This window comes from Hydra vulgaris, chromosome 01, assembly GCF_038396675.1.
Source record: "Hydra vulgaris chromosome 01, alternate assembly HydraT2T_AEP".
In the NCBI taxonomy this organism is placed as follows: Eukaryota; Metazoa; Cnidaria; class Hydrozoa; order Anthoathecata; family Hydridae; genus Hydra; species Hydra vulgaris.
Genome location: NC_088920.1, coordinates 41,650,001 through 41,665,000, shown reverse-complemented (window position 1 = coordinate 41,665,000; position 15,000 = coordinate 41,650,001). Strand labels below are relative to the sequence as shown.

Sequence of the window (15,000 nt, the reverse complement as noted above, 5' to 3'; positions counted from 1 at the left end):
TTTCAGTTATCATTGAAATGGCAGCATCATCTCGTGTTGCTATCTCTACACGACTTCAAACCAAAATCTTTTTAATTGGACAACCAGAGCCAAATCTTCCAGATAAAGTTCTTCCCTTAACATCTGATGTTTTAAAAACATTTTTTTATCATCTTAATTCAACCAAAAAGTCAGTGCCTGAAAGTCTTAAAACAACTGTTGATGAACTGATTATTATTTGGAATAAAGCCCATATTCCGACAGCATTTCATCCGAATGTAGTCTTAAAGTTGAAAACTTTAGTCCAGGAATTTAAATTAATAAAAAAAAAAAAATCCAGATTGTCAGATTCTCAGAAATCGAGAGAGAAATCATTTACAGACACCATTGGCCTACTTTTTGACATTGCCCACAAGGATGCTGAAACCATGATCAGAATTGAAGAAGATAAAGAATTTTTATTGGATCAGAGATGTCAGAGAAAAATGGTGATGTTTGGAGAGGACAAAGAACTTTCAAAATTAGAAGAAAGAAATGAAGCAAGGAAACAAGCAGAGAGAGAACGAAAGCTAAAAGAAGAGCAAAGACAATCTGGTGCGAGTGCAATAGTTCCTGTTATTGAACCTTTACATGACGAAAGTTATAGTGATGACAACGATAACGATGCTGTTGATAATGACAAAATGGTTGATAGAGATTTTGAGATAGAAATCCCTGTTTATTACAGACAACAAGTCAGTAAAGCAAGTTCTTCAGGGTCAGCTGAATCAAGTTTAGCAAGTACTCCAAAACGACAATGTATCTTAGATACAATTCTTGACTCGCCTGATGTTTCATCAACATTAGACAGAATTAATCTATCTGACACAAAATTTACTATACTAGCAGCAGCAATTGCAAGGGCTGGTGGACAGAACCTCGATGATGGATCATTGTCACGTTCTACAGTCCGTAGAAAACAAACCTATCATCGATCAAATATTGAAGCCACTGTTCGAACTGAATTCTGCGATTTGGACAAACCACCATTAATCGTCCACTGGGATGGCAAACTGATGATAGATCGTACAAATTCTGCAGCCCCTAAAGCAAATGTTGACCGGCTATCTGTAGGTGTGACAGGTCACAATGTTGACAAAATACTTGGAATAGCAAAACTATCAGCTGGAACTGGAGAAGCCCAAGCAAAAGCAGTTATTCATCTGCTTAATTTCTGGGACATAATTGGTGATGTTATTGGAATGAGTTTTGATACTACAGCCTCTAACACTGGCTCCAAAAATGGTGCATGTGTAGTTCTAGAGAAACATATAGGTAGAAATTTGTTATATTTCGCTTGCAGACACCATGTTCATGAGATCATAGTAGCAGGAGTGTTTGGATCACTATTTGGACCATCATCTGGTCCCAACATACCTCTTTTCCAGAGATTTCAGCAATATTGGCCCAAAGTTAATCAAGGAAATTTTAAACCTCTGGATGACATTCGAATGAAAATACCCCTGGTGCAAGAACTACAAAATGAAGTGATTGCATTCCTCAAAGAAAACCTGCATGTTAAAATGCCAAGGGATGACTACAAAGAAATCATGGATCTCTGTCTGTTAATACTTGGAAAACTGCCTGATCAAGAAGAGAAAAATTATCATTTCAAGATCCCTGGTGCTTATCACATGGCTCGCTGGATGGCCAAGGTTATTTATTGTTTTAAGATTTATTTATTTCGTGAAGAGTTCAAGTTGACCACAAAAGAGGAAAAAAATCTCTGTGAATTTTGCTTATTTGCTAATCTGGTTTAAAATCTTGTATATCATGCACAAATGCCAGCGATGCTCCAGTTAATGACTTGTTTCTGTTTCAGCAACTTAAGCAGTTTGCAGTTGTGAATAAAACAATTTCCGAAGCAGCAGTCAAGAACTTTCAAAACCATTTGTGGTACCTTTCACCAGAATTGGTCCCACTAGCTTTGTTTTCAAACAAACTTCAAACGGAAGAGAAGCGAAAAATGATTTCCAACATGAAATTTCACGGTGAGAACTGGTCTGAAAGGTTGATCAAATTAAAGAACATTGAAAGTCTGGAGAAGAAATCTCTGGACATGCTGGTGACATCAGTTTCAGCAAGTGCGTTGCGGTCAATGAAGGTTGATATTGATTTTCTGTTCAACAACGATCCAGCTACCTGGAATGATTCCCCAGAATACCAAGAAGGAAAAAATTTAGTATATTCATTGAAAGTAGTAAATGATGCTGCCGAAAGATCTGTGGCTTTAATGTCGATGTTTAATGAATCGATTACAAGGAATGAATCTGAAATGCAGAGGTTAATTCAGGTGGTTGAGGATCACAGAAAGCGAGTGCCAGATGCCAGAAAGTGTACTCTGAAGAGTTATAGTCCTCGCTAGCATTAACATTGCACGAACTATAACATTACGATAATTAAATGTTAATTGCTCATATGTTTTTTTGTTTTTAATTCGTATTTTAATCAATGACAAAGAGTCAAAAATCCTAGTGTTTTATTTTGGAAAAATTCTGATATAACAAAAACCGCAGAACTTTAGTCGTATTGCAGTATTTTATTTCATTAATTTCTCTGCTAATAAACCAGTCTAAAGTGGATGTGGATTGTAATTTGTATTCAGAATTTAATATTTAGAGATAATTAAAACTGATCAAATCTGAAAAATCTAATTAACCGGGTTTTAGAAATTTGTGGAACTTTGTTACTTTTTCCATGTTTTTCACATTTTTCGTAAAACTTTATGGTCATTGAGCACCCCCTAAACATTATCTGATTGGAAAGATTTTTTGCACAGTTAATTACTATGTCAAATGGCACAAAATAAACAACTATGCAATCAAATCTGAAAAAAAAAATTTTTTTGGACAGCCCTAATGTTTATATATGGTAAGTGTAACTAATGTTAAAAAGAACTTGTTAGCTTATGTTAACAATATACTATTATTGTATAAAAATAATGAAGCAATGGTACATTTATTTTCTTATAAAATTATTTTTTTATTCTGTGTTTTGCATGGTTATTTTTTATTCTATATACTAATGTGGTAGATTCTACCACATTAATAAATAGAGTAAAAATTATAATTCAAAACACAAAAGTTGTTTTTAAAAGAAATAATTATCAAATTTAGTATAGGATTTTGCATAATACTGGTATGGAGTATATATTATATACTAATATACTATTAAGGCCTTGTTTTAAATAAAAAACAGCTTAGCACATAAGCTCTTCGTGATTTTGAGGTCATAAAATTTTTTTTTTAAATTTAAGGACATTAACTTTTTTAAAAACTACTGCAATAAAATAAATTACTGCAAAACAAGTTTAATTTACTAATTAAGAAAAACAAATCTAGAAGTGTTATTTTGTAAACATTGTACAATGGTTACTTTGTTTGTTTTTTTTTTTTTTTTTAATTTTAAATAATTTTACATTTAAAATTTAATATTAAATAATTTAATATTACATTTCAATATTACATATAAATATAAATGAATTAAAATATGTTAATTTTTTTTCATTATTACTTAAAATTGCGGCTTTGTAAATAATGATTTTTTACTTTTAAAAAGTTATTAACAAACACAAAATATTACTTGTTGTAAAGAAAAAAACTCAAGTTAATTACTTTACCAGCGCTTTTTTTTTTGTGACAAACAAAGATTTAAGTTTCCAAGTGCCATTTATTAAAAAATATATATCATTGCGCTTTCACTTGCCTTAAGACAAAAATTTAAACGTACACTACATGAATACTTTTGATGCAGTTTTATAAGTTATAACATGTTTACAAGGAATTTATTATTTTGTAAAAAATAGAAAAAGATGAAGAAAAACCGAGAAAAAAACAACATTTTTTTTCAATTTGAATAACTTTTTCAATCAAAATTCTTTCTAAATTATAAGGAAAATTCTGTTATCACTTTTTTGATATTGCACAATCTGTTAATGATATGAAGCTGATGTAACTATTATAAAATATTATTTTTCTAAACTACTATTTTTTGCAAAATAAAACTTATAAATATATTTCAAAACATTGCAAGAGCTATATTCATTCAAGCGTAAATTCAAGCCTAAAAATTAATAATAAAGTTATATCCATATCAGAAGCATTTTTTTTAATTATCATATTATAATATAATAAGAAACATAATAGCAGCTCATTCGAGCATGTTTGACAGAGTACTCTTGGCAGCCATTGCAACCGAGGTAATAGCGAGAAAGAGTCACAGAATTTTTTTATAAGCAATGTCAACAAAAGTGTATGCAAATATCTAACTTACGTAAACTTCAAATTATGTAATCTTAAAACATACTAAAACATATACCAAGTTTTATAGTTTTCCTTTCACTTGAAAATTACATTGCGGCAACATCTCCTTAAGATTTGATCTGTAGCACTTATTTCCATTTTATCAAGTCTTTTGTTTCTTATATAGTTTTAAAGTTTTTGCTAAACAATATGCCTGCGTAGCCGAGTGGATAGCACGCAGGGTTCTTAAAGCAGAAAGTCACGGCTCCTACCATTGGTGCTTTTTCTTTTTTTTTTTTTTTTTTTGTATTTAGTTTTTTGCGATTTTTCCAAAATACAAAATAATACGCTTTTGAAGTAAGAAGTTTGTTTTAAAAGAAAGAAAGTTGTTTTGTTTTGCATTTTAAATAACAAAAATTTAAAAAAAAAAAGCTTTTGATTTGAAATAACCATGTGGCGACCTTAACTTTTTTTAAACAGTAAGGGGGTTTACTAAATATGTTTTTATTAAGAACATAATTAAAAATTCTAATTTCATATTCAAAATAAACTATTTTATTAAATGTATAATTTTTTTAAATAATAAAAAGTTAAAAATATTGAATGTTAAGGTAATAAGGAAATTTAAAAGTTTTACAGCCATTTTACCATGCCCCAGTTAAACATTCTAAACCAAATCCGCAACAATGACAGAACTTAAATGACCATTAAAATAGTATTATACTCTGTATAATATTGGAAGACTCAACTCGGACTCTTTTAGCTGAAAATTAAACATGAGCGAGATCTCATAAAATGGGACTTCTCGTGATAAACGAAAAATAGAAACTTCTCGCGAGAAGTAGAATAAGACTTAAATATTATATTATTTTCCAAATTAAAAATTATTATAATTTACAAAATGCTTAATAATTTGTTTTTTTAATTCATTAATATTTTGACTCCGTGATTTTAATAAATCTAATTAAAAATTTAATTTGTTTTGACAAAAACAAATTAAATATTTTAATTAGATTTTTTTTAAAAATCTAATTAAAAAATTTTAATTAGATTTTAAATATTTTTAATTAGATTTTAAATACAAAAACTTTTTGTATAAAATGGTGCACTTTCGACTTAATTTCATTAATTTACCAGTGGAATTCAACTTGACACATATTGTTCATATTGAAAAGAAATATTCTTGCCTCATTTCAATGATCAAAAATGTCACCAAGAAAAAACAAAATCTGGAGATATTTTCAAAAAACAAGTGACGGTGCTGAATGCAAAAAGTCTTTGAAAACAATAGATGGAAACACAAGCGGACTTCATTGTCACCTCAAAAAAAAACAAAGCCAAGATTACGTTGAGTATTCTGAAAAAACTGACGACTCTCTTCTTCCTCCTCCTAAGAAGAAAGAACGAACCATGGTCGAAATGCTTGAAACAAAGTCCAAATATGACAAAGACAATTCCATTCAAAAACAGTTTGACTCTGAAATGCTGAATTACTTTCGCACTGATCTGGCATCCTTTTCAGCAGTCGAAGGAAGAGGTTTCAAGAAATTGTTTGACATTGCAACCCTAAACTGAGCCTTCATCACAGAACAACATTTTCAAGAAAGCTTTCAATTTGGTCAAGAGAAGTTCAAACTGGAATGAAGAGCATAATAACGGAGATTACGCCAAATCTAAAAAGTGCTGCATTTACTTCTGATTGTTGGACTTCTAGAGCTCAGGACAGCTACATCTCTTGGACTTTTCATGCTATTGACGAAAATTGGAGACTACATCACTGGACACCCCATGTCCAACAGTTCCCAGGCAGACACACAGGTATCTTAATTGAAGGAAAGCTGGATTCTTTCTTAGAAGAACTAAATTTGCCTGCTGATTTGCCAATGTACTGCGTGAACGACCAGGCAAGAAACATGAAACTTCCAGTCAAATTGTCAAAGCGCCTTGACCAATACTTGTGCAACAATCATATTTTGCAATGTGCAGTTCGAGACTCATTTGGAATGACTGCTGGAATGGATGATGCGTTGCAAACATGCAAAGATTTGGCTTCTTTAACTCACCAGTCAACAGTTGCAGCTGAGTTGCTTGAATCAGAATCAGATGCTCAAGGAATCAATTTTAGACAGTTACGCCAATCTGTTGACACAAGATGGAGTAGTGAACTGGATTGCATGGCTTCTATCGTACATCTAAAGAGTGCAATTATCAGCTTATGTGCAAATGAAGATATTTTTTCTTCAAAGACCATCAGTGCATTACAGTGAAAATCAATCGAGGGAGCAGTAGAAATTTTGGTACCACTTAAAGAAGCTACAGAAACGTGGTCGACTGAGTCTATTCCAACAACTAACACTGTCGCCGATTCTCTTTATTTAATCCATGACAAAATTTATCAATTTATTGAGACAGATGGAAAAAATGGCTACGGTGTCTTGTATGCAAAAAACTTCAAAAGCTGCATTGAGAAAAGATTTCCTCTTTGTCACACTGGAAACTTATTGAGCGCTGAATCAAACTACTTAAATCCTGCTTTAAAGGGACTTCACTTGAAGCTCTTCAAAAAATTTCAAACAACAAAATAATGGTTAGCCTCACAGGTTAAGGATAATGTTGAGTGCCAACCTGTTGCCAGAGACCTTTCAGCAGATTTGTCTCCTAATTCAAAACTAAAGCGCAAGTTAAACGTCAGACTTAAAACACAAGAGCCAACATCTGAACTGGATCCTATTTTGAGCAAAATGTGCCAGTATGAATATCTCCCTGATGCCGAAAAAGACTTTCCGATTCTTGATTGGTGGAAATTGCATTCAAATATATTGCCAGAACTTTCTTCATTAGCTAGACAAATTTTAACCATTCCAGCAAGTTCAACTAAATCAGAGAGAGTTTTTAGCTCAGGTGGAAATGTCGTCCGATCATCCAGACACAACTTACACCCAGAAAAAGTAGAACAAATCATCTTAATTAGAGAAAACATTGTCTTGTTGGAAACGTTTGGCAAAAAAATTCTGAATTAATATTTGAAAAAGTTGTTTACATTTGACAAATGTCATTTATGTTTATTTGTCAAAACCATGTTTACATTTTTTTTATTTATTTGGATTTTAATCAATTTGTTTTCAAAAATTGTTAAATTTCTCGTCTCGTCTTGTTCTCGGTCTCATGAGAAGTACTAACTTCTAGTCTCGGTTTGGAAAAACCTAGTCTCGCTCATGGTTACTGAAAATGCACGAGGCATTTTAGGTAAGTTTTTTATATTTCCTATTTTAATTAATTTTAAAAAACATTAGCAACAGGTAAGTTGAGATATTTTGTTATATATTTTTGTTTTTTATTATGTATAAATAAATTGATTTCCAGTTAATACATGTGGTGTATTTTTTCCTATTTTTAATTCGATTAACTTTTTTAGATTAATCAAATGATATGTTTGTTCAATAGACATACACTTGAAATTCATTAAAAATTGTTATGCGTTGTTATTTTGGTAATAAATGTGTAAATAAAAATATCTTTTATTTTACAAAGCTATTATTCATTTTTTTGAAACCACAATCTGTTATAATTTGTATTTTATCTATGTGAACAAAAGTCTATGCAACTAATCTAACATGTAAACTCTAAGTTACTTATATTATCAAAAATTATATCAAATTTTAAAGATTTACTTTTACTTTAAAATTTCATTGCAGCAATATCTCCTTAATTTTGATTTATAGAGAGTTTTTTAAAAAGTTTTTTAAAATCTCTAAAAACATTAAAAAGCTTTTAAAAATTTTTAAAAATATGAAAACATTGCTGGAAATTTATGGCGCATATGTTATGATAGAGATACTTATGTTATTAATGTGCTTAAGTAATTAGTTAGGTCTGCGCATTTAACACATATTAAAGAGACTTTCTTTCTTATAGAAAATAGATTTTACATGCAAACTTTAATTTTCTTCATAATTAACGGGGCAAGAGTCTTAATAAGCTGTAAATGGTTTGAAAAAAAATTAATAGAAACTTAATAAAGTAAAAAATAATAAGGTCCCTCCCCATTTTTCTTTTGTTCTGTTTTTTATATAAGTTATAAAGTATTGAACATAAATCGTTAACTCAATAAAAAGATTTATATATATATATTTTTTAATTAATTGAAATAAAGCGAAATTATTAAAGTGGTCGGTGTGGAATAGACTTACCTTGACTAGTATTAAACGGGTCATGGTAAGTCTGTAATTCCGTGTATTAAAATCTATTTCCTCATGTTTTTTGAAACTTTTTATATTGATGGTAATTAATTAACACATTTCAAACAGGCATTCTAAATAACATTTAGACAGGTACTAACATCAAATTCGATGATAAATGGCAATTCGCGCAACAGCTACCAAAACGTTTAAAGTTTTTAAGAGTTTTTTTCAAATTTTTAAAAAAGAAACAATAAGCATAGTTTTTTTTATGTATATAGTTATTTTTCTACCACATACTAAAGACTATTGAAGTAAGAAATAAGTTTAGAAAAAGTCAGTGTAGAGTAGATTTATTAAGATTTTACGTATTTTACGGGTCCGAACAGCTAGTAAAAAAAAAACTTTTAAATAAACTCTTTATACGATGTCATTTTAAGTTTGCAATAATTACTGTTTTTTCATTTTTTTTTTGATAAAATCAATCATTATACATTCTTGCACCTGCGAGATGATAAATAAATATTTTTTAATTATATTTATTTTACGATTTCTTTTTTTACACTCCTATAACATCTTTTTTTTTTCTTTTACTGAACATTTTTGATGAAAAAGTTAGATTAATAAAAATAAAACTTTCTTTGTTTTTTCTTGAGTTATTACATTTGTAAATAGCGCAAATATCAAATGTAATTATCACGCAAACTTTTTTACATAATTATCATTCAAACTTCATAAGTGGTTTTTATAACATTAATTACTTCTTTTATCTTACCGCTCTAATGATTTCCTTAGATTTGTTTAAATACTAAAAAATGATGAAAAATGGCGTATGTAAAATGGTACCATAACCATTACCTTTCTGTTATGTCAAATGTCGCGCCAGTTTATACTTTAAAACAAAGCCTGCTATTGATGGAAACCTACCGGTTTCCATCAATAGCAGGTTTTGTTTTAAAGCATATATTCCATCAAGATAATTAATAAACTATTAGTTAAATAATTATCTTAATGGAATATATGCATTTAAAGCATATATTCCATCAAGATAATTATTAAACTATTAGTTAATTTTATAATATTTCTTTTTGATTGTTTTCCATCATTTCAAAAGCTGACTAACGGTTTTAAAACTTACCTCTTTCTCCATTGAAAACTGCAATTGAATAATTTCATATATAATTTATAATAATATAATACATAATTTCAAGATTTTATGAAATTATTCAATTGAAATAAAAGATTTTATGAAACTATTCAGAATAATTTAGAACATTTAATGTTTAAAAAAGAGTGATTTACTTCATTTTATTTAAATGCAACCTTTATGCAAAAAGTACACATGAAGTACACAAGAAGTACACATGAATTCACATAAATGTCTAAATGGAGCCATCAATGAAACAGAACAATTTTCATTATTCACAACATTAGTTTAAACAACAGTTAACTTAATACATTTTCAAAAAGCAATATATCACATAAATTAACACTAAATTTCTAAAAGATTTTTCATGCTAGATCTAAAATCTAAAAAAGTGTTCTTTATTAAAGAATACATATGTTAAATCTTAATCCAGAGAATACATTTGTTAAATCCTAATCCAGAGGCAATTTTCAAACAATCAAACTGCTTAATGAAAACAGTAGCTTACATTAGTGAATATTTTAAATCAGACAGTCTTAAACACAAACCAAATAATTTGTCAGATCTTACTCGTGTTTTGTAGGCCTTGTAAAGGGATAGTTTACATTAATACATAAAAAAAAATTTTTTTTATCAGAACATGGCAAACTTATACAGAAAAAAACAATATTTGATAAGTGTTACATTTCTTATAAAGCTTACCTTTTACCCCATGTATTTATTATACCCCATGTATTTTCTTTGAAAAATTTATTTTTAAGACATTTTTCTTACCGAAAAAAAAAAATGTATATTTACACAGGTCAAAATATCTTTAGCTGAAGAAACAAGTTTTTATTGTTAATGTCCTTTATTAAGCAGCATTAAAAAACACAAAAGTATTTTTAAATTTGAAAAACATAACAAGATTGAAATCTGCCATTGATATATTAAAAAGAGCATTTAAAACCTACCTTTATTAAAAAGAGCATTTGGCTCAACTCAAACTTAAAGGAACTTTTTTTTTTTTTTATTTTTTTTTATTTTTAATTTTTAGTACTTTTCACTATTTCTTTGAAAATCTGAAAATTTAAGATATCTATAAAATTTTATATATCTTGTAAATTTATAGATATCTATAAAGTTTTGCATTCCACCAAACATTTGAATAATTTTTTTTTTACCTCCAAAGATAAACACTTTTGAACCAACAACAGTCACAGAGTGTCCTGTGAGACCAGGTATTGATTTGTCATTACTCAATAGTATCCATTTATTGTTATAATACCAAAGTTCATTTGAAAAACTCCCATCAGCTAATTCACCACCAAAAATTAAAAATCCATCTTCATATTTTTCACCAGCATGGTCATATCGAGAACCCTAAATACCAATAAATTCAATCTAATTTCTTGCATAACTTAATTGACACTAAAGAATGACACTTAAAATGATATATTATCTGGTCTTCTGAAATGTGATTTAAACTATTGGACGCATTATTTGGGTAATAATTATTAATTTGTTTTTATTTTCAAAATCTGCTTTTTCTCTATGTTTTATACTTCTTATTTACTTTTTTAATGATACACTTAGTGTGTATTAAGGTACCCCATGGGTGGGGTACCTTGAAACAAATTTCTAATTTTACTTTAAATAGTCTCACAAGTTTAAACTATTATATTTTGATAATTTACAAATTTAATTTTGTAGGTATTAAATTATTTTACAAACTAAACCAATCGCCTAAAAAAAGACCTATTTAAAAAAAATGTTGTGAAGCAAAAACCAAAAGTGTGTCATGGTGCCCCACTCTCCCCTAATTCTAATTTATTTTGAAAAATTTGTTGATTAAAATTGAAAAATTTGTTGATTGTAATTTATTTTGAAAAAAAGTTGAAAAAAAATTCTATAAAAAGTGATTATAAAAATGCAAATCTTCAAAAAGGTAGTTTTAATATGTCAATTTAAACCAAAGTGGGTTGAAAGAATATCTATTAAACTTTATTAAACATATTTTTCTATTTAAGATATTTTTTTATCATTATCTAATAAATAAATTTAAATTTTAGTCTTTGCAATAAATTACATTAAATTACAATTATACATCTGTTTTTATAAAAAATTGAGATATTCTTTTAAAAACATATAAATTTTTTTTTGTTACTAAAAAAATAATTGGGTATTAGAAAATATACTGCAAAATAGTTTGCAGAATAGAATGTTGTTATAATAACAATCACAACAGTTTTATTAATTAAAACTTCACTTTTTTAGTAGTCAATGCTTTTTAAAAAATTTTTTTTGCTTCTGATTTTTTGGATTTTAAAAAATTTAAGATATTCACTTTTTTCTCTGTTTTAAATATTTCTTTAAAGAGATTTTTTTATAATCACTGTTGATGGAAAATAAAAGTGAAACAATTATTCAATAAATAGTTGAACAAAAAAAAAATTATTTTTAGACATACTGGCTTAGGTTCATTTATGCTAATAACTTTCCACTGATTCGTACTTATGTTAAAATATATAAGCTGATCAGACAATCCATCATTTGTAAAACCTAAAAAAACACACCCTGATATATATATATATATATATATATATATATATATATATATATATATATATATATATATATATATATATATATATACATATTACATATATATATATATATATATTTATATATATATATATATATATATATACATATTACATGTATATAAATATATATATATATATATATATATATATATATATATATATATATATATATATATATATACATATTACATGTATATAAATATATATATATATATATATATATATATATATATATATATATATATATATATATATATATATATATATATATATATATATATACAATGCCATGATTTCAACAGAAATTGATCATTTCTTTTTGTCCATTTTTAGAACCAAAAGTTTTTTAATTAGTTTAATATTTAAATTGATAATAGATGTTAGTATACAGAATGTGGAAAAAGAATTAACACAAAATTTTTATTTTTGTGACTTATCGCACTTTGCAGATGGGTTCCTCAAATATTTTAAAAACTCATTGCTCCCATGTTAAGGGCTGGGTGGGCCCAAAATTTAAAGGTTTTTTGTTCCTAAAAATCCAGTGTGTACACCTCTGATATGTATATATACAGGGCCTATTCTAGGAAAAAATTTTGAAAAAAAAAAGGTCCTCAAATTTTAATTTAGGTGGTGCCCAAATCAGTGCTCAAATACGATCGACGCTATCAAAAATGGTCTAGAATAGCCCCTGATATACATATATCAATCTTATCTCTTTAGCCAGCACTTTAGGGCTCACCTACAGGCCTGCAAAAACTTTGGCGACCGCATAAAAAAAAGTAAAAGTGTTTTAATTTAAATAGCAACAAAATTTTTTGTTCATTTGTTCAACTTTTATTTAAGAAATTTATGCTGAGTTATAGATACCAGCATTTATTATTTATTAAATATTTTACAGTAATTTTTAATCATTATAGCTGATATAAATTGTTACTAAATGTCAGCGATTGATTGGCTTCTTTTGCTTTTAAATTAAAAAAAAATGGCATCCAAAACATTATTTGACATATTAGCCTTAATCAAAATTAATCCCCCTGTTTCATGCACATTTTTAAATTTATTTTTAGTGCCTCCCTAATTTTTCCTTCAAATTTTTTATTTTCTACCCAGGGCTTTAAGCCTAAATCTAAAAATTGGCTCCAGCTCCAGGCTCCGGCTCCATTAGAATTTTTGGCTCCAGCTTTGGAGCAGCTCAGCAATATACAAATAAAAATAATTTTTATTAATTTTTCATGACAGTAACCTAAGTACTATTAATATTTTATTAATCAAAATTCACCTCCCCAAGGCCAAGAAGGTCACTAAAGATGAGGAGACTACTTAATTGTGGCTATAACCTTTCAACTCTATAACTCCAAAACACGAACCTTGAAGAACAAAGCCACTGCCCAGAGAAACAAGTTAAGCGTGGTACTACCAGGGATGTGGTGGGGATTGAACTCTGAACCACTCACTTATGAAGCGAGGGCTCTATTACTACCGCAACTTAAGTACAGAAAATAGCCTCTACATTTGCTTGTGAGACAGGCTGACTACTCTGCGTGTTCTTGTATTCTTTTTGGGTATTCTTCAATTCCCTTAAAAGCTGATTTCATTTTTTAAATGTCTAATTTTTTCCATTACTCTAGTATTTTTATCATTAAAATTAATTTTGGTCACACTTCTATTTTTTCTTTTTTATCAAGCTTCTTTTCAAACTTATCCTCTTCTCCATCAGCATTACATTCACTTAAAACTGAAAGTGCTGTAGATGCTCAGCAGTATTTCTAATTTCTTGACTTTCTATTATAAATTTGACATCTCTTTTATAAATATTTTCTTCTACTGTTTTTAAGACTTGTTATGCTCGTATTATCTGGTTTTCTTTCAACAGTATTCTAAATCTAGCATCAACATAAACTGCAGCTAGAAATATATCATTATCAAAAAGTTTTTTTTCTCGTTTCTGCATTAATTTTGATATGACTTCTGCAATTAGTCCTTGACTCTTTTAGGAACTTTCTTGGAGTGATGTTTATTCCTTGAAGTTTAAGTGTCACATCATACATTTAAAAGATCACAAAGATGACTCAACTCATCCCATATTTCAGGGAGTAAAAAAGATATCTGATCAACTGCAGCAAATTGCTCACACACTGTACGCATAACATATTGTATGTGAGTTTCTTAGCTTCTTTACAACACAATGGACTTTTGCCAAAAGTTGGGCAATGTATTTTTTTTTTAAAGCATCACAAATAGCTAACTACAAAGTGTGAACACATCACATCAGCTTAATGTCAATGAATAATTGTGTGAACACAGCACATCAAAGTGTGAACACAGCACATCAGCTTAATGTCAATGAATAATTGTTGACACCATTCTGGGAGGACAAAGGCTAGATTTTCTTCCAAAGCTGCTGCACTTTCTTCTTCATTTGTAAAAACTCCTCTTGTTCTGCGTCCTGCAAAGCTTCATCTCGAAAATTTTCATCACTTGAATTAAAAGAGCGATTGCTTTAATTATATTAGCTGCATTGTCTACTTGTCTACACTTGCACATACTATTTGATCTTTGCTGATACCAAATCTATATAGAGTATCATCCAGCATTTTTTGATCAGTTGTGCTGTCCTTCTGCATCTATCAGTGCCAAAGCTTTAATTTGATTTTTTTCCCGCATAATAATATTGAATACATAATAGTATACAATAAATATAGTTCCCAAATAGTTCATTTATAATATAAATATCAAAATATCATAAAACATTTAATATTACAATAATTGCTAGTTTGCCTTTTTGTTTTGTTTTTATAAAGCATATGAAAAAATGCTATATTTAGAAATTA

General features: G+C 28.4%; 1 protein-coding gene across 3 annotated transcripts in view; it reads right to left on the bottom strand.

Annotated features, from left to right (window-relative positions):
* LOC101238689 (multiple epidermal growth factor-like domains protein 8) overlaps positions 1 to 15,000 on the bottom strand; it is a 106,068-nt gene that overhangs the window by 65,430 nt on the left and 25,638 nt on the right. For 2 of the 3 annotated variants that reach the window (XM_065788189.1, XM_065788190.1), the window contains exons 5-6: positions 12,034 to 12,125; positions 10,748 to 10,946 (exon numbers count right to left, since the gene is read on the bottom strand). In XM_065788189.1, coding sequence (XP_065644261.1) covers positions 10,748 to 10,946; positions 12,034 to 12,125 — 291 coding nt within the window. The remainder of the gene's footprint in view (positions 1 to 10,747; positions 10,947 to 12,033; positions 12,126 to 15,000) is intronic. The other variant, XM_065788191.1, reaches the window with a different exon arrangement.